Here is a 21,760-nt window from a genome sequence, read left to right as displayed (position 1 = left end):
CTACATGACATGTATCAAATCTAAATTGTGTGTGTGAAATCGAATGCAAATTGCTAGAAAAGGATAAAAGTGACAGGCCAACACCACTCACAATAAGATGTTCAGCACACATGATGTTAAATAAGGTTATACCATATTACAAAAAGGTCCACTTTAGACAAAAGTACTTTCCTTGGCATTTTTCTTAACATTTCTGCTACGATGCAATTCTACCATGTAAAGTGAATAAATCTTATAGCATTTTGATGCCATAGCATATCCCATGGCATATTTCACAGATAACATTGGTCAGGGGTGGTCCCAGGGGAGTGCGAGGGGGTGCACTTCTGCATCACCTACATTCAACTGAAAACACTAACCCTTAGTGTGTCATATTATGTCATGTCATATTTAGCACCGAATATTAGGTACTGAAGTAAGACCGTTATTACTGTATGCAACAGGCAAGTACTGAAAGAAATGCAGATACGATATACATACTTTCCTGTACTGGCGGATGTGCCTCTAAAAATCAATGGCCATTTTTTTTCTTTCATCAGCATTGTTGTTATGAATTTTTCTTCTTTTGTTTCTTCAAGTGGTCTGTTTGTGGTTTTCGATAATTGCCTATAGCTAGAGGCATGCAAATTTCGTTTTTTGACGAAAACACGAAATATGAAATAACATGCTGTAATGTTCATTTTTCATGTTTCTGAGAGGTCTGAGGTGCATTTTTCTACCCTGTTTTGTCACGAAATAATGCGAAATGAACTGCAAAATGCAAAATTGACTCTTACACACGAAATTTACCATTTATATACAGACACGACACTTTCTGAAGTCTGAAGTATCCCGTGAGTTATGCACTTCACGAAAAATTGATTAATTCTGCTGTAAATATTTGAGAAGTAAAAATGGATCCCTTTATGCAGGAATAAACTTCATACTCTGGTAACTACATAAATGTGTATTGGAAGGGATAAGTTTATTTTGTGTAGTAAGTGCAGTATTCACAATTTTAAAACCAAAATGTAATTTTATATAGCACTTTTGATGTGATTATTCACCGCTATAACACTGAAATTTTATTTTATTTACCGCTTTTGAAGCTGAAATAGACTGTTTTTGTACCGAAATTTTGCTTTTTTATTTACCAAAAATATGTGCCTCTACCTATAGCTTAATATGAGTTATGTTGAGTTTTTTTTTCATTTTTGATAAACTTGTTCTTCCTCACACTGGAGCAAAAATTGCAGCTGCTTTCAAGGTATCAACATGTTGTGCTCGGAAAATGTATTTAATGCAAGTTGTAAGGTGAAGAGTAGTTATCTTGTTAATATGTTCTATGTACAGGGAGGTTATTGCAGCATGACACCGCAACAGCGTCGGCCGCTTGCCGGCCCAGTCATGCAACAGGTGCCGGCAAATTGCGTAACAGATAGCCCGTTACACAAACCGCTTGTTTTGTAATGTTTCCACTTTTCACAATTATAGTTACAATTACAACTTAAATAAGCACGTACCTTGTCGTAAGGATGCTGGAAAAGGTGTCCTCTAAAATACAAATATTTCTGGCACTTTATTTTTGACATGTAATCTTTCTTAGACACCGGTAGAGCGTCGGCCGCTTACCGGCCTTGTCATGCATCAGGTGCCGCCAAATTGCGTAACAGATAGTCCGTAACAGAAACAGCATCGCGGCGCATAAAGCAAACCGAAAGTGTAAAATTATATTTCAAACTAATAATAATGATGATCACTAACCTTCTGTGTTATAAATGATGTTGAAAATGACCTCCTTCAACACCAATACATTTCCGGCATCTGCGTATGAAATTCCTCTGAACATCCATAAGCTCCTCAGGTGTGATTCTGGCAATTTCTCTTCTTATATTTTCTTTTAAATCCTCTATTGTACGCGGGTTATTCTGATACACTTTGTTTTTTAATGTTCCCCATAAATAATAATCACAAGGAGTAAGATCGGGGCTACGAGAGGGCCACAACTCAGTACTGATAATTCTGTCCTCAAAAATCTCGGCAATAAAATTAAGTGATTCATAAGCAGTGTGAGCAGTAGCAGAGTCCTGCTGAAAAAATGACTGCTGGCATTCAATGTCAGTTAATTGTTCAAAAAAAGGTTGTAGTATGTCTCTTCGATACCTTTCACCATTGATAGTACCTTCATAAAAAATAGGCCCTATTATTCTGTGCGCATTCAAACCACACCACACACCAATTTTTGCAGGATGGAGCGGAACTTCATGCACAAGGTCAGGTTTTTCTGCGCTCCAATAGAGATTGTTTTGTGAAATAACTCGGCCATTCAATTCGAACCAAGCTTCGTCTGAAAATATGATTAATTCTGGATTTACTCTGCCAGCAACAATATTATCCAGCATCCAGTTACAGAATCGAACTCTAGTCGCGTGATCGCGCGGTTGCAATTCATGAACCACTGTAATTTTGTAGGGTTTTAATCTAAGTAATTTAGTGGCATTTCGTGCTGAGGATTTTGAAATGCCTGTTTCCTGAGCAAGCCGACGGAGGGATTTTTTTGGAGTATGTTCAAGTCGTTCACCAATTTCATCTAGCTTTTCTTCCGTAAGAACACGTCGTCTGGAAACACGTTTCTTAGGTTCAAGAGATCCTGTCTCTCGTAATCTTTTAACGAGGTTGTAAACAGTATGTCTGTCCGGAACAGGATTGCCAGGAAATTTTCTTGCGAATCGCCTGACTACTTTTCTGCAAGAGTTCGTTTTCACGTAAGTATCGTACATAAAAACTCTTTGTTCAAGACTATATTTGTTTGGCGGCATAACTAATGAATGAATAACAATTAACACATGATAAAGCACTAGCACTGAACAACACGAGTACTGATAAACGCAAACCGAAGTGAAAATGTCTAAACAACTGGTAGCCGACAGCTGTCGCATTCGCGTAGTATCGAGAGGCTTCTCGCGGCTTACCACTACTCCGATAAGCCGCTGACGCTCTTGCGACATCTGAGGAATTTCGCTTCTAGCGTCGGCTCTATAGACACTGGATGGACCAAATTTTGAGGGAAGCACAACAAAAGACTACTCTATGAGGATATGTAATGCTCCTGCCGCAACTTTGGAAAAAAAAAAAAATATGGAAATTACGACGTTCAGAAATTTTGCGTAATTACGGGGAAAATAGAACTTTGGGATTTGGCCCCCGTTTCCCCCTGGACTCACAATTGTCGGAATTTACATAAAATGTTGCTTTTTGTTCATTCTTACATTTAGAATTTAAATTTCTTAAAAAGATGCAGTTGTTGAGCAGTTATAGCCTTTTATATTCAGTTTATCCCATAGTAGCAAAAGGGGAAAAGTGCTTATTTCTAATGGCGCTCTCAGAAAGAAAAACGCACACAGTGTATGATCGCTACTTTACTTCAAAAATATTCACACGTTAAAATTAAGTGACACTGTTAAATAATTTGTTTATCTGCGCTTTCGTTTTGCATAATAATGTATACGTAACCTCCCCCCCTCGAAAATCTTGGGCACGCCACTGACTCTAGTGTTCAAAAGGATTAATCTTGTGTTATCTGCAAAATAAGAGTCACGGTTTTGTTTATTCGAAGGCAAGACAAGAATGAAAAATTGAATCCTTTATGTTGGATGAGTCATTGCTGTCAGAAGCGATATGGGCAGAAATAAAGTGCCAGAAATATTTGTATTTTAGAGGACACCTTTTCCAGCATCCTTGCGGCAAGGTACGTGCTTATTTAAGTTGTAATTGTAACTATAATTGTCAAAAGTGGAAACATTACAAAACAAGCGGTTTGTGTAACGGGCTATCTGTTACGCAATTTGCCGGCACCTGTTGCATGACTGGGCCGGCAAGCGTCCGACGCTGTTGCGGTGTCATGCTGCAATAACCTCCCTGTATATGTCTTAGGCCAGTCAATAAGGGGGTCCAATAAGGAAAAAAATTAGGAAAAGCTGGAAAAAAATGTATTATCTTTATAAAAGGGGTTCTTACCCGGTGGAGGCACATATTGGTTCGGATCCCACTTTATACTGTAGGTTCAGTCCTGATTAACCTTACTGTGCGTAAAGTGGACTCAAAACTCCAACTCAATCAATCTTTTGTCAGTGATTCTCATCTCACCCACCATTCCCAGATTTTGATGGCATTAAGTCAATGATTACGGAAGTAACAGGGATTAAGAAAACCAATCCTTCTGATGCTTATGATGTTGGAATTTCTTCAATGTTGAGTATCGTTGGTAAAATTTTGGCAAATATCAAGTTTGAACAAAATAAGAGAGAGAATCACTGGAGCGGTCACTTCTGAAGTGAAAATCAGATGCGTTGTATCCAGTTGATCCAGAGTTTTTATTTAACAAATCATTTTACTAAAAAATCACAAGACTAATTCAGAGAAAACTTTAAGTACAAACTTGCCCCATACCAGTTATAGTTGATGAGGTAGGGATGTGGACAACCAAGAAGCCTTCTCTTATTGATCCTCTTTGTACCACTTGCTGAGAGACAAACATGCTGCACCGCCAGATTCTTCGCATTATATCCTGTAAACGCCTTAAAGATTGTGCAAGGGGACTTGTAGCTGTAGAAAAATTGGGCTAAAGTGTTCAATAACGTGTTCAAAATCTGACACTCTTGCATTTACTTCTTAAGATTGGTTTCGAAGAGACATGTGCCACTTCCATCTGAAAGCTCCCATCCTCTACTATACTCTGTCCCAGGAATCTCTGGAAAAAGGCCGTGTTATATAAGAGAAGGGGAGAAAGCTTGTGGGTGGCCGAAGCAGTACACGCTCCTGTAAGTGGTTAGTACCTGCAGTAGTTGTCCCTCCACCATGCAATTATGTTCACTCTCATGTATTCATTGGTCAAGTTACTGTCTTCTCGAGTTACTACTTGTGCAGACCCTTGTCTTCGTTCGCTCGCTCCAGAGATTCCCAGGACAGAGTATAGAAGACGAATGGAGCTTTCAGATGGAAGCAGCACATGTCTCTTAGAAACCAATCTTAAGAAATAAATGCAACTTTTCGAACTGACGTGACATGGTAAGCTGCACGTATCACTCCAACCAGGGGTCAGAGGCAAGGCGTCCGGTCATCGGGAGATGCGGTGATGACCAAGCAAAATAATAAAAATGTTGCATTTTAAATGTTTTAGAGAAGAAGTAAAAAAAATAAGTCAGAATATTCACATATTTGTGCGAAATAAGCCAAGGGACATTATGAAACAGCTCGAAATATGCAAGAGATTCGCTAAGTTTAGCCCATCGAAATGGGGCTCCAGATAATACCCCTCGCGCCAAGTTTCCTATTGAAGGTAATGGTGTTTGACAGCCCAGCTCATCGCAGAATGGTATGAATCTCTCTGGTCTCAGCCAGTGCCGAGAACAGCTGAGTGCTTCCGAACAGGCAGAGACCCTACTGCAAGGTCCAACATCTCTACTTCCCCCCCACGCTTGAAGGGCTGGGTCATAACGCATTTTTTTCAGCCCCATCCTCATGTTTACAGCCACGACAGGGTTTCTCTGGAGTCATCAAGATTCTTCCGAGTGTCCAGTGTCGTGCTCAAGGGGGATTGGTGAGAGTCATAATCCCTGATTAGGCTCAATATTCTTTAAAAAGAAAAAGAAATGTCAAATGCCTAAAAAGATTGCAAAATGAGGAATGACTATTAAGAAAGTAGATATAACACGCCCTCCCCACTTCAAAAATCCTGGTGTCTGCTAGTTCCACTTGTTAAGAGGAAAAGCACATATTGAACGATATGAAATCTGCTTTTCATTATCAAAACAACAATTGGCAGCAGACTATAAAGGTTCTTACTTTTCAACGCGACAATTAAGGTGTTTGCATTTCAGTTTCGACCCGGAGAGAAAGAAAAAATTAGAAATGTTGCTTTTTGGTATTGCTCATTTTAAGCAGTGCTGTCTCCAAAGTATTTTCTTCCAAGTCATTTTTAATGTTATTAGCAGTATTGTTAGTTCTTTATATTATATAAACTAACAATTCACAAAATTAATATCAGCAAGAAAATACAATTGTTTAAAATTAGCCAAGAAAATTAAAATACACATTTCATACATATATTTCTTTTTTTTTACCTTTTTTTTTCTCTATCGTAACGTACTTCTTTTATGAATCTTTAAAAAAATCGAAATGCATAAGAGCAAAGAAAGAAAACAAAAATAGGTCGAGAAAGAACTCGTGTAGTCTGTAAGAGAAAATTAAGAATTCTACGACACAGTCATTCACAAATTCGCCATGAAAACAAGGAGGCTCAAGTTTATATACAAGTAAGGTACGACATTTTATAATAATTAAATGCCTATTTTACTTTGTAATTTGTGCATTTCATTTTTTTATATTTAATTACAGGAATACAAATTAATCAAATTTCATAATTCTCATCGAATGGAATAGAATTGTGTCTCTTTTATAGTTGTAAGGTCTGTGGTATGAGCATTTACATTGAATTGGCAATGACCTTGGCATCTATAGCAGAGAAATATTGTAATGGAATGTATTTAAATAATGTGTGTTATATTATGTATATTTGTATTGAATAAGCTTTGAATACATACAAAATTTAGTGTTAGCTTGTTGCATATGTAGTATTTTCTTATTTTATGTCGTTCCATGTTGCATATGTGTAAAACATATGTTGTACATGACAGTTACACATGTATCTTCGGAATGCATTTATCATTCATTTTCTGCCATTCAAAAATACAGTGTGTGTGTTTCTTTTCCATTAGTAGCTAATGTGAAATTGAAGGTATTGTAAAAATATATCAAATCGTTTGTTCCAAACAAATGCTTTAGCACCGACTTCTACCCCCTTTTTGAGTATTTTTTGAGGATAACTACTACCACTAATAATACTACTAATAATAATACTACTACTAATACTAATACTAATAATAATAATAATATTGGTACATTTATCCTGGTACTCATACAATACATGCATGGAACAATACATTAGTTCATGATGGATGCGGTAAACACTGTATAAGTATTACATATGTGAAGATTCGTGTTTCCACATTGCACAATTGGATAGGTTTTTTTCGATTACTTTTGAAGGATCACTGCGTTCACTAAGGGTACAATGATGTCTGGAGCGGAGATGATAGTGCATCACTTTCTTTAAACAAAGTGTTTAAGCAAAGATTTTTGAAGCATTATGGTAGCAAAAAATGTTAAGGGACTTGCTTTCATCTAATGTGGGCCTAACACTGCTTGTTAGTCTATATATTTACTTATTTTACTTCAGAGCAGTATATCATTTATTAGTAAAATACATGCTGTCAAGGTTAGGAAATATATCATAACACACATACCTGACATCAATTTTATCACTATTTGTGGGGCAAAGTACACATTCAGGAACTAAAATTGAAAGAGAAATTTAAACGTGATGATATGTACATGTCACAGAAAATCTGAAAAACATAAATGCAATACTATTTGTATTTACATTTTTTTAAAATAGGAACATATTTCTCTGTAACTAATTAGAAATACTAAACAACAAGGTCACGTGTGGGGTGGTCTGAAAAGGCAATGACAGGGAAAAATGCATACTGCATAGATACAGCACAAGAATGCCAAACCCTTGACTTGGAAGAGCCCCCAATATTTGCACAGACATCATCAATTGTAAGGGAGCTTTCAGACCAAAGCGACAAGCTACATGAGAATTCATACTGAAGTGGCAAGTGACACGAGCCCATTCAGTCTAGAAGCAAGAATTCAACATGCATGCGTGAACAACAGACCGAAGCAACATGATGCACAACATTGAGAAAATGGCCCAAGTCTGAGAGACATGTGCAGCTTGTTGGGTTAAAAAGGTTGGTTAACAGTTCGTTATATCGGAGACACATTTCTTCATTTTTACAGAAGAAACTACTTACGGAAATGAGTTTCTCCAAGCTTTCCAACGTTCGTCGTGGTATTTTTCTTAATCGTGGAATATATTTGACCAGGAAATCATGTATTTTTCAAGAGAAATATCTCACAGACGCACAATTGCCATTGCTTTCGCTACATGAACTGCATGCTGCGTACTGTCAGTGTTTCCAACCACCTTTCTTTTTTTCACTATGGTTGCTTAACCTAACCAAACCTAACCTCATCAGAAATGGTTCGTGGGGCTATCAGTCAGCTACCCAGGCTATCTGTCAGCTACCCGTGCATAATGTAAAATTTTCAAACGTGACGAACACGATGGTAGGTATTTTTCAGTGAAGAAGGTTGGAAACACTGCATACCCACATGAGTCAAAATGTGCCTGCCATATTGTGTGTTGCAGAAGTGAAGAAAGGAATCAAAAAAATCACTCTGTATGTGAAAAATTGTGTTTGCTTTCGTGTAAAAAGCATAATGGCATCTTGAACTATGTTCCGCAATACACAATTGGTAAGTACAAACCATGCGAAACACAAAATATCCGATTTTAATGTGTCTCCGATATAACGAACTGTTACCAAAAGGTTATTGAGGGTTAGTTTCCAAATGACGTAAGTCACTTGTTGCTTCAGTTTGAAATCTCCCTAATATAAAAAGATAACTAGATGTAGAGCTCCATTTTCACAAATCTGACTTAAAATGTGGTACCATTTCATTCTGTACACTGCTGTCTCCACTGTTACTGAGGAGTACCATTTCCTGGACCCAAGAGGCTGTGATTACATTCCAGGCATTGTACTGTCGCAGTTCAGTGTAGCCCTGTGCAAAGTCACTCCGCTACTTCCAGCATTGTCCATACAAGCATGTAAACATGTTTTCATATCTTATCTGTACTATTCAGAGATGTTCACTGACTTTCATATATTTTGTGTCTTGTTCTGTAACATCCATCAGGGGTAGAATTTTCACATGGCACCTGAATTATCAAATTCAGTGCTAAAAATATATGTATATATTTTTTGGATAAAAGCAAGGAGGGCCAAAAGGGCTAAATAAAAATCAAAGAAGGAGAAAGGAAACTCTCACCGGACAGTGGAAAAATTAAGAATTTTCGCTAACTTTGTCGTAGCATCTTTGGTGTGAGAAGAAAGAAACAGAACCAGAAGTTGGGGCCCTGCAGAGTTGCCAGGTCCTCATCGAAGAAGAAGTGGTGCGTAGAATGAAAAAAACACTGTTTTGTCACCAGGCTCATCGAAAACTGTGAGTGGTTGGGATGGGTTGGGTTGGGAGGGAGGGATGGAGTGGGTTGGGACGTTACTGGGTGGCCTTGTTCAGGCCAGGTGGAGTGGTTGCACTCATGGCTGATATATAGGCCCTCTCCCATCTTTTGTGAACAGAGGTGTTGGCTGGTTGGGGTAGGAGATGGATGATCACTACCCGGAAGCAGTCGTTGAAACTGATGTTGTTGTGGTTGGTGTGGACGGCGACAGTGAAGTCCAGGTTGTGTGTGGAGGAGCGGAGGTTGAGGGCCGTTGATGTTTCCCTCAGGTAAAAATCACCACAGATGTTGCAGGTGAGGATGTAGATCAGGTCTGAGGCATGGCAGGTCCCTTTGGGATGGAGGGTAAATTTGTCAGTGGCCGTGTGCACCTGGAGGGTGTGAGAGGTAATGAGGATGGGGCAGGTTTTGCACCTAGGTTGGGGGGGGGGGGTTATTTGAAAACCACTCTGGGCTAGTCGGGAAATATGTTTTTGGTTCCAGGAACACTGTGGAGAATGGGGAGAAGAGAGTGTAGTGTGTGCCTAATTTTGTTGAGGTGGGGATGATATATTGGTGATGAGTGCAGGTGGGTTGGTGGCAGCAGGTTTTTTGGGTGGTAAGTGTGTGTGAGGCAGCTCGCGATATTTGTTTGGTGACCAGGATGGAGGGATATCCATGGTTGACCAGGGCTTGGTGTAGGCGGAGGTTATAATTCTGGCGGGAGGTGGGTGAAGTGTTCAGGCGCTGTCCCCTGAGGGCCAGAGAGAATGGAATTGCTTTTTTGGTGTGGAATGGGTGGGAGCTGGAGAAGTGTAGGTATTGCATGTGGTTGGTGGGTTTTATGTGGATAGAGGTACTCAGGTATATATTTTTTAATATTTTCAGTTAAGTTATGGAAATTTCAGTTAACTTCTTAAAAAATATATAAGTACAGTGCTGTACAGTATGGGTTTTTTAATGTTTGTGTATTTTCTGTATCACATGGATCATTAAATCAGAATAACAAACATGCCATTATATTGTTTCACATGCTAGGTAAAGTTCCCTGTGCATGTAGCATGAAGGTGCATTTAGGGGATGTGAAGGTAGGGCCCCACACATTCTCTATGTCTGCCATTTTGGAGGTGATGTGATCAGCACCATGATCCAGCTGCCTTTACCCCTCAAGGTTGCCCCCAGGTACCCACTGATTTGAGGCTATGTGAGCCCCAGAGCTGCTTTATGCAGGGACAAGGCCAGGAAAATTCCGACCTTAGATTACCCACCTGAGGAATTTAACCTGGATCTCCTGCATGGCAGTCAGACACCTTACAAACTAGACCACCACAGCGACTAGCCAAATTTTAAAATCTTCGGCAATATGGTGGAGTCAGCCATATATTAGAATGTAAGGCATAGTTATTCATTCTCTTACCAGTTGAGCCTTCTGGCACAAGAATAATTCATTTAATCCAATCTTGTATTAAGTAGGAAATTAACTGTTTTAAGATCATCTGAAAATGTGCAGCTTCACTTTTGTTGGATTCATAGCTTTCTTGGACCACATTTGCAACCCCCCCCCCCCCACCACCAAAATAAAACAAGCTCCTGAAGAAAGGGACGGGCACCTGAATTAGTTTTAGTTCTTTCAATCCCTGACATCCCTCACGATGTATTTTATCCTGTCATACATGCACGTATATCTACACTTCTATGTACCCCTATTCATGCACATGACTGTGTGGCAAGTATATATGGTTCTGATCTCAACAATTTGTATAATATTAGCTCCCATTGGCAGTGTGTAGAATAAGATTTACCTGTTTCGATATCTTGAATCTCACTGTGATGCTTCAGTTTCTCATCTCCAAATGTTTTGTGTGCTAAGCAGGCATTCTTCAACGGGCACAGCCTGCAGTTGGCAACTTTTGGTGTACAAACACTTGATCCAATTTCCATCAGTGCTTGGTTGAAGTCTCCTGGTCTACTTTCGTCCACAATCTCGTTTGCTAGAGTCCATATTTCTTCAGTCACAGCCTGTAAAATTACAAAAATATACATTTACAAAACAGTTCCTAAATACCTGTTAAAAATAATGTTCTCAAATTACATGAAATACTTTCAGTTACCAAATATTAGGTGCTACAAGTGGATTTTTTCTTGTGAATTTCCTGAACATTCAGTAACAGTGTGAACTCCATTGTTCAGTACAAAATGATTATTTTCATATCAGTTATTCTACGTCACTTCTCTAGATCTTAGGTGACTCATAACGACGAGGACGAATGATGTGATAAACACAATGATACACCCATGTCTTGCATGGGACCAACATTATCACCACTACACTACACCAGCAAAGTGATTTTGTGTTTTAAGTTCACTTTATGCATAGGCAAAGGTAAAGTTCCCCACGCATATAGCACTGTACCATGAAGGCACATTTAGGGGTTGTGGGGCTAGGGCCCACATGTTCTCGATCTCTACCATTTTGGAGGTAATGTGATCAGCACCATGCTCTGACCACCTTTACCCATAGGTAACCATTGATTTAAGGCTGGGTGAGACCCAGAGCCACTTTATGCGGGGGCAAGGCCATAAAAATGCCAACCTTAGATCGCCCACCCTGGGAATTGAACCAGAGTCTAAAGCATGGCAGTCAGACACCCTACCAACCAGACCACCATGATTATATGCATAGTAAGACTAATCGGGACTGGACCTACAGTTTAAAGTGGGATCCTAACCACCATGAGCCTCCACCAGGTATTGAACCTGAGACCCATAGATAATAAGGCAACAACTTTACCTCTACGCCATTGGGGAGGCCCACACTTCATGCTTCTATTCAAGTTCACAACAGTAAAAAAAAATAAGCCTATAAATATTCCATTACAACTACACCATATCAATTAGCCACATTCTTTACAATGTCCATTGAATCATCATTAGTAATAAAAGAATTTTGCATTGTAGAATTTTTCCCCCTTGTCTCAAGAGAGATGCTCTGTCCAGGGGACCACAATGTGCTTCCTCTTCACCTTCTCAACTGGACAGTGATAAAGCATGCATTCTCATTAGTGTTTACTTTTACCTTCTTTGATATTTACTTAGCCCTTTTAACCCTCCTTTTTAGCCACAAGGGCTAAATAAAAAGTGGAAGAGGAGAGAGGAAACACTCACCAGGTGCAGAAAAACTTCAAATTTTAGCGACAGTATGTCAAATCTTCAGGAGTACACACACGTTGTAGAACTTTGTGACAAGAACGAAGAGTTAGCGTGACATGCAGTGTTGCCAGGTCCCGAAAAAAAGTGTTGACAGTGCCACAAAAAATATAGGTGGTTCTTTCGCCAGGCTTGTCGAAAACTGTGAGTGAGGGTGGTGGGGGAGCAGGTTGGGGAAAGGTGGTGGTGAGGGTGAGGATAGGGGATGAGGGGCATTACTGGGTGGCCTTGTTTAGGCCTGGGGGTGTGGTTGCATTCATGGTCGATATGTAAGCCCTCTCCCATCTTCTACGTATTGAGGTGTTGATGGATTGGGGCAAGGAGTGGACGATCACTACCTGGAAGCAGTCATTAAAAGGAATATTGTGGTGATTGGTGTGAATGACAACAGCAAAGTCCAGGTTTTGGGTGGAGGAGAGGTGGTTGTTGATGCAGAGGTTCAGGGCTGTCGAGGTTTCCCCCAGGTAGAAGCTCCCACAGATGTTGCAGGTGAGGATATAAATTAGGTTAGAGCTGTAGCAGGTTCCTTTGGGGTAGAGGGTGAATTTGCCAGTGGATCTGGAGGGTGAGGGAAGTGACAAATATGGGGCAGGTTTTGCATCTTGGGTGGTTGCATTTGTGGGCAGGTTTTGCACCTTGTGTGGTTGCATTTGTGAGCTGGTGTGAGTTGATTGTGAGTAGGTGGATTGTGGTGGACAAGGATGTTTTGGAGATTGGGAGGGCATTTGAAAACCACTCTGGGTTTGTCGGGGAAGATATTTCTAGTGTCAGGATCTCTGTGCAGGATGGGAAGGAGGGAACATAGAGTGTGTCTGATTTTGTTGAGGTGGGGGTGATATTGGGTGACAAGTGCAGGGGGATTGGTAGCAGGTTTCTTGGTGGGAGTGTATGAAGCTGCTTGGGATATTTGTTTAGTAACCAGGGTGGAAGGATATCCACACGTGAGGCCCCCCTGAGTATCTGACAGCCTCCACTATATCCATGCTCATCCCAGACAACCCCCGCACCCCCACTTTTTACCTGCTGCCCAAAATCCATAAACCTGGCAACCCTGGTAGACCCATCGTGTCCAGTTACAATTCACCTTCTGAAAAAATCTCATCCTTTATAGACTCCCACCTCCAGCCTCTTGTTAAAGCTCTGCCCTCCTACCTCCGGGACACCACCTTCCTTCAGAAAAATCAACACTCTCCCACCATTACCTGCCAACACCATCCTTGCCACCATCGATGTTACTTCTCTCTACACCAACACACCTCACTCCCATGGCCTCTGCTCCATAGAATCCTTCCTCAACACCAGACCAAAACCCCACAACCCCAGCACTAATTTCCCGACCCACCTAGCTCACCTTGTCCTCATGTGCAACAACTTCACCTTCGAGGACAAGCACTATCTCCAAATCCGGGGCACAGCCATGGGTACCAGAATGACCCCATCCTATGCCGACCTGTTCATGGGCAAAGTTGAAAAACAGTTCCTGGAGACCCAATCTCTCAAACCTCTCCTCTGGCTCCATTTCATCGATGACATCTTCATGCTTTGGACGCATGGAGAACCTTCCCTGACCACCTTCCTAGACAAACTTAACCACTTCAGCTCCATCAATTTCACCTGAACTCACTCCACCATTCCTGGATGTGGATATGGATGTGCACATGAAGGAAGGACATGTGGAAACCTCCATCCACATCAAACCTACCAACCATATGCAATACCTACACTTCTCCAGCTCCCATCCGTTCCACACCAAGAAAGCCATCCCATTCTCCCTGGCCCACAGAGGTCAACGCCTCAACACCTCAGCCACCTCCCGACAGAACTATAACCTCCACTTACACCAAGCCTTGACCAACCGTGGATATCCTTACACCCTGGTCACCAAACAAATATCCCGAGCTGCTTCATACACTCCCACCAAGAAACCTGCCCCCAATCCTCCTGCACTTGTCACCCAATATCACCCCCACCTCAACAAAATCAGACACTCTACGTTCCCTCCTTCCCATCTTGCACAGTGATCCTGACACTAGAAATATCTTCCCCGACAAACCCAGAGTGGTTTTCAAATGCCCTCCCAATCTCCAAAGCATCCTGGTCCACCACAATCCACCTACTCACAATCAACTCGCACCTGCCCAAGGTGCAAAACCTGCCCCATATTTGTAACTTCCTGCACCCTCCAGATCCACACTGCCACTGGCAAATTCACCCTCTACCCCAAAGGAACCTGCTACAGCTCTAACCTAATTTATATCCTCACCTGCAACATCTGTGGGAGCTTCTACCTGGGGGAAACCTCGACAGCCCTGAACCTCTGCATCAACAACCACCTCTCCTCCACCCAAAACCTGGACTTTGCTGTTGTCATTCACACCAATCACCACAATATTCCTTTTAATGACTGCTTCCAGGTAGTGATCGTCCACTCCTTGCCCCAATCCATCAACACCTCAATACGTAGAAGATGGGAGAGGGCTTACATATCGACCATGAATGCAACCACACCCCCAGGCCTGAACAAGGCCACCCAGTAATGTTCCTCATCCCCTATCCTCACCCTCACCACCACCTTTCCCCAACCTGCTCCCCCACCACCACTCACAGTTTGACAAGCTTGGCGAAAGAATCACCTATATTTTTTGTGGCACTGTCAACACTTTTTTTCAGGACCTGGCAACACTGCAGGTCACGCTAACGCTTCGTTCTTGTCACAAAGTTCTACAACATCTCTCTACTCCTGAAGATTTGACATACTGTCGCAAAAATTTGAAGTTTTTCTGCGCCCGGTGAGTGTTTCCTCTATCCTCTTTCACTTTATATAAACAGACATGTACAAGCCATTACAACATAAATAACATTAATATTGAGCATTACAATTTGAGTATTTAGGAGTCTCAATCTCTCTCCTTCTCCTGGAAAAAAAAATAAGCATAACATGTTAGTTTATAAGTTTTTAGTCCTATTTGAATGCATTTTCAATAATATAATCAGAAAGTTCATTTGACAATAAATTGAGTAAAGTTCTAAAAATGGCATCTTAGTCATCGCATTTAGTTATTTGTATCTTTTAGTCCTTTTTGTTCATGTAGCATTCACAAATTACACTAATTGTAAAGTTTCCCATGCTTATATCACCATGCCATGAAAGGCACATTTAGGGGGTGTGGGAGTAGGGCCACACACATTCTCGATTATGGGCATTTTGGAGGTGATGTGATCAGCACCATGCTCCGAGCACCTTTGCCCCCCCCCCAATTTATTTAATATTTCTTATTTTACATCACGTTTCTGCCTCTTTGTACACTAATCATAATGAGAATGAATGTTGATTAAAATGAAACTGATGAAGGAACACACACCAATGAACATCCATGCCTATGCCAGGACTAGAGTTTGGGAATGTCGGTGATGAGAATGCTTTGCAAGTGGGTTTAAATAATGGTATATGTGGTAGGTACGTTAAACGTTGTAATGGTTTATTTTTACTTCCAGGGAAAGTAACCCTCTTGGCTCAAACTGTTGTGTTTTTATGTTACTTCCTGAGGCAAATTGAATTCATTAAACTTCAAAAAAAGATAATAAATAAACTGTTAGAGCTAATAAAAAAATATTAATAACTACCATGCAAAAAATAGTGTACTGTTCCATGGATATTGGAAAACTCAGTTCTTTTTTTAACAATAGCCTGGATGTTCAGTATGAGAATATACATAAAAAAATATTTGTGACTAATTATATAAAAAAATTAGATGAAAAATAACCCCACATAAAAATTGACATGATCCTATTTAATTAAGTGAATTAAATACCTTATCTGAAATATAGAATGAAATGGTTCATAAGCTGGCCTAGACCAGCAGTAATAGTTTAAAATGTACTCGAACTTGTCACTTGCATACAGGATTGGATCTCTAATTTCCTCCCCTTTTTATCTATAAAAAAAATGCCATGCAAAAGGACACTAAACTTTATCTGAATATATAACAAACTACATAATTATGCACTATTCTTGAAATAACTTAAAGTGTTTTGCTTCCCTTACCCACTGCCACTATTCCTTCAATCCCAGATTAAAGGAAAAACAAGACACCTTGACAGTGTTGAATCTACAGCCTTAAACAAGGCTCTTCACCAATGAGTGAGTTTTATTGCAAAATAAACATGCCCCTTAATCCACTCTGTTTCTGATTAAGAAGTCGCTCCCTTTCATTGGCTCTAAGGATGATTATGAAATTAGCAATATCCCACAGAAACTAAACCTTGTCTTGTCGCCAAAAGAATCTAAAATTGTGTGTACTATCGATGATGGTCATAAAAAAATTGTTCACTGCTAGCCACTCCAGCACTGAGAAAACCTTCAAAGGTCTCCAGTGTTGCCCAAAAAAATGGAAGAATGCCAACCACCGTTACTCAATCCACTCCCTTACATAGATTTGAAAAAAAAGGCCAGTAAACTGGAATTTTCCACCCCCTTCAGGTTTGAAGAGACAAGATTTTAAAATTAACCGCATTCTGCAAGCTGGCTTCCTGTCACGTAAGCCAGCCCTGTAACATGTTACATTGGAAACTGCATTAAAAAGAATTACTGTCACTAGACAAAAAATAATATTGAACATACACAAACACCAATAAAAAAAAGGATCATGTAGTGATTAAATCATTAGAACTTGCCTAAACTCTTGTAGAGATTCGAAGCTTGGATAAGTGTAGCTTTAACTGTAGCCGAGGTACCTCTAACAAAATATGCTAGTAAAACATCTTTGCATTAACACTAACCTTTGAGCTTGTGCAGGCACCAATGCACCGTAGTCTTGTCAATACCCGAATGACATTTCCATCCACTGCTCCAATTTTTTCACCGAAGCTGATTGAAGCAACAGCACCAGCCGTGTACCTCCCAATTCCAGGCAATTTTTGAAGCTGGGTAGAAGACTTTGGAAACTTGCCTCCATGCTTCTCTACAACCTTTAATAATATCATCAATGATGCAAATTATTGCAAGTCATTACAGCTGTATTTAAAACTTAATCACCAACATCGCTAATACAATCATGTGAACCAGGCACCATGCCAGAATGTTGGTTAGTTCAAGGCAAAAATCACACTAAGAACAGTTCTTTGCAAAAAATTATATTTTTTATTATCACAGCAATATTAATATTAAATGCATCAATGTTGTTAGATTTTATTTATGTCTATCATTTAGAAATATTGGGAATGGTTTCAAATTGATACAAATATGAGAAAAATCAATTGGGGGAAAAAATAGGAATTTATTATTAGGATTATACAGCTAACATGCATTTGTATACCGGGTGTCCCAGAAGTCTTTCCCTGATTACAAACTTTATTCATATCTGCTATATGCAATGTAGAGATGTGGAAGCGGTGCCAAAATGTTGGAAAACTAACCAAGTTTCAGGTTTCAGTAATGTGGCTGTAGTGTAGCAGTGTCAGTGCCAAGGAATCTGGAATTAATGCTCTTGACATTGGGTGGCATCTTTCCATACAATGTTTCTTGGACTTGACAGGATTTGAAAAGGAAGATAAATTCCATTTCTTAAATACCAACTTATTCATGGCAGATATTCTAGACGAAATAATTCTGTACATTTGAAAGTTCCTCTGCACTTTTATTGGTGACTGGGTCTTGTGATACCAGAGGACATGCTGAGCTTTTTCCTGATTTGTGAAAATTTCCGGTTTTCTGGGAACTGACACTGCTACACTACAGCCACGTTACTCAAACCTGCAACAAATAAACTTGGTTAATTTTCCAACATTTTTGCACCACTTTCACATCTGTAAATCAGGTATTCATTGATTTAAAAAAAGCATACGATTCAGTCAAAAGAGATAAATTATATAATAAGAGTTTGGAATACCTAAGAAGCTTGTTAATATGATAAAAGTATGCACCAGTTAAAGTAAAATCCATGTCTGACAAATTGACAATTCATGATGGGTTAAAACAAGGAGATGCATTATATCAATTGCTCTTTAATTTTGCCTTAGAATACGCTCTTAGGGAGGTAAAAGAAACTAACAAAGGACTAAAATTAAACGGTGTGACTCAGTTGTTAGCATATACAGATGTTATAGAATACGCTGTAATACGAGTATGCTGTAAATACAATTAAGAATAATGCTAAAATATTTTTCAAAGCAGCTAAAGAGATAGGTTTGGAAGTTAGCAAAGAGAAAACTACATATATGCTTACAGGCCAAAACAAAGTTTTAAGTAATAATCAAAATCTAATTATTGATAACAACTCGTTTGAACCAGTTTCGAAATTAAAGTACTAACAAATGAAAATGATGAAAACTAAGAAACTAAAAGTTAAAATATACAAAACGGTAATTTTGCCTGTAATATTATATGGATGCGAATCTTGGTCTTTTACATTGAAAGAAGAACAAATTGAGAGTATTTGAAAATAAGATCCTTAGCAAAATATTTGGGCCTAAAAGGGATGGGGAGACACCACGTGAATGGAGAATATATGAATAATTTGTATTCATGTTCCAATATTATTAGAATGAAATAAATCATGAAGACTTAGGTGGGTGGGCAGGCCATGTGGCATGAATGGGAGAGGAAAGAAGAGTTTACAGGATTCTTGTTGGGAAATCTGATGGTAAGAGACCAGTAGGAAGACCAAGACGAAGATGGAGGGACAACGTTGAGATGGATCTAAAGGAAATTGGTAGGGATGGAAAAGAGTATATAGATCTTGCTCAGGATAGGAACTGATGGAAGGTCTGTGATGCTGCAGCCTTGAACCTTCGGGTTCAAGAAGGCTAGAGAGTTAGTTAGTTATAGTAATATGCACTACAGTTTTTGGGAGCAAAAATTTAGGAAAAAAGTGTGCATTATACATGAATAAATACAGTATACTGAAAATGGAAGGTGAAAAACCCTACCTCTTTTACAGCTTCATACAGTCTTTTAGCTCTAGCATAATATCCCAAACCGGTCCACATCTTGTACACTTCTTCCAGAGTTGCGGTTGACAAATCATGTGCTGTTGACCATTTAGACAACCATTTTTCGTAATACTGTTTCACGGTGTCCACTCTTGTTTGTTGGAGCATTACTTCAGAAACCAAAACTACAAGATAAAAAACAAGTTTCATGAAGTCAAAGGCAAGTTACAGAAAGAAAGAAAAAAACAATGTAAGCAGTACTGTTACATGAAACATTTTTCAGGAAGATATTCACAGTGGGTTTTATCTAACACAATATGGCCTTTCAAACTGCTGAAGTAAGAACATACACAACACATGTGCCACAGTCAGCCTGTGTGCAACATTCCAACCATTACATGCCTGTCATCCAATTTATGCCATCCTCTATGGTGAAGTGGTTAGCTCAGCATGCTACAATGCCAGGGTCCCAGGTTCTAATCCCAGCCTGAGAATGGATGTTTTCTGAATGAACATACCTAAATGCACTTCAGTACAGGCAAAATCAACAAAACTACAAAAATATGAATATGGCATACAGAATATCGGATGAAACCAGAACACTTGCATTAATGATCAATAATGTGACAAAATAAATTTGCCTGGTTTAAGGCAGAGGCATCACCTTAAGGGGGTTCACAGAGCACATGAACCCCCAAACTGAAAACTGAAAATTTTCAATTTGTTTTCTTTTCTGCACTATAAAACACTGCATTTCAATATACTTATATCACAAAGCAATATTTTTCGTTCATAAATTTTTCACAATGCTTCAAATTTCCCAATCTGTTGACAAGAAAAGCTCACCAGGTTAGGCAGCGAGTGCCTGGCACACATCTGACTGTGTGAACTCCCTTTGCTGTATTCTTCCTGTGTTCTAGCTCTACCAAAGGAGCCGAGAGAAACCAAGGGGGGAAAACTGGAAATCTGAGCACGTGCACCTTCCAAAAGAACACTGTCAAAAGATGGCAGCAACTGTTCGGAGAATGCAGATAGCAGTCGAGGTATTTTATTTTTAGTTTCGTTTAACTTCTCTATTGGGGAAGAGCAAGCAGTAGTTAAGATATAATGCAGGCACTGTTTGCTTTGTTATAGTAATTCCTAAGATCTTCGATGTTTTAGCCTAATATCTTTCTTCTCCAATACATTTCACCAAAAATTAAGGCTGCAAACCTCCTTAACAACTCCATTGCAAATAGTTGTCGTGCACCCAAAACCTTGCATGGTGAAGGTTTTAAGTTCTAAACCACTATATCACCAAAATGAGCAGATTTACACTTACATTGATAGTTAAAATATGTTGCTTAAACCTTTATATAATGTAGAAGAGTCAAAACGAAAAAGACTAAGACACTGTTAGCAGAAAATAATATTTATTTTGGTACACATGTAAAACAAGTATGGATAATTACCAATTACATATTTTGGAAAATAAATTCTAATTGTTATAAACTCATACAGATAAGCTTTAAAACAATAATTTTTAAGTTTCGCGAGTTACAATTCTCATCATGAAATTTGAGCATTGCCAGAGACTTATGAACGAAGGGTTGCTGCTGTGAAATTACAAATAGCTATTTAAAAAAAAGAACCTATTCGATGCTATCATGATTAGCTAAAATGAGAGTGGAGCAAGAAAAGAAATTTCAAAAACTACAATAAAGAGAAAAGTAATTGTTCATTGGTTTGGTTTATTTTACTTCGCTTTTCCGCCACTTTTGGCTAATTGCCAAGATGAGGATGAGTGATATGATGAAACTGATGAAGGGACATTGACAAAGAACATCCATGCCCTGGTTGGGATTCAAACCCTGGACCCCTAGCATTGTAGGATGCTGCGCTAAACCACTCTGCCACAAAGTTCGGCGAGGAGAAATGCAAGGAATTTCAATAATTCAAATTTGCAAAATAATTTTTGCATTGTTTGACTTTAATTTTTCCATGTTTTTGAGGGCGACAGAGGGGAGAGGGTGTTGAGCGGATACGATAATTAAAATTGGCATGTATTTGTAAATGTGTTTTCGCTAAGCACTCTGGCAGTGTGTCTAGCACAATGCACTACACATACAAAGTCCCAGGTTCGTATACTCGATAAAACCTGCGCTGTTATGTTCGTACTTGTATGTTACATTTCTTCAACATTTGGCAAAGGCACTAGAAGAGGAAAAAGGAATCTTAGCTTCGATTCTTGGTTAAAATTTCGCCCTTTGTATCTCGATTAACCAATTTCACTTAGGTTCACTCTTCTCTGTGATGGTGATCAATAATTGCTTTCTCTGTGTGTTTGTAGCCCTTTGGTCTGAGTGAGGGGTGTAAACTTTATTTGATTTTAGGCTGACTGTGAACACCCAAGGATTTACTCCACACGACGCCACTGGTGGCGCATGTGGCACCGTTTTCTTGTTTCACCCC

The 21,760-nt window shown here is 39.4% G+C and overlaps 1 protein-coding gene across 1 annotated transcript in view; it reads right to left on the bottom strand.

Moving 5' to 3' along the window:
- Positions 1-21,760, bottom strand: part of LOC145981088 (adenine DNA glycosylase-like) — a 75,468-nt gene that overhangs the window by 11,485 nt on the left and 42,223 nt on the right. Inside the window, exons 3-6 of the mRNA XM_083114225.1 lie at positions 19,307-19,494; positions 17,159-17,347; positions 10,975-11,191; positions 7,344-7,392 (exon numbers count right to left, since the gene is read on the bottom strand). Coding sequence (XP_082970351.1) covers positions 7,344-7,392; positions 10,975-11,191; positions 17,159-17,347; positions 19,307-19,494 — 643 coding nt within the window. The remainder of the gene's footprint in view (positions 1-7,343; positions 7,393-10,974; positions 11,192-17,158; positions 17,348-19,306; positions 19,495-21,760) is intronic.

Source organism: Lepisma saccharinum, chromosome 2, assembly GCF_977018435.1.
Source record: "Lepisma saccharinum chromosome 2, izLepSacc3.1, whole genome shotgun sequence".
NCBI lineage: Eukaryota > Metazoa > Arthropoda > Insecta > Zygentoma > Lepismatidae > Lepisma > Lepisma saccharinum.
The sequence above is the reverse complement of the archived record's forward strand: the minus strand, read 5'-3'. Positions and strand labels throughout refer to the sequence as shown.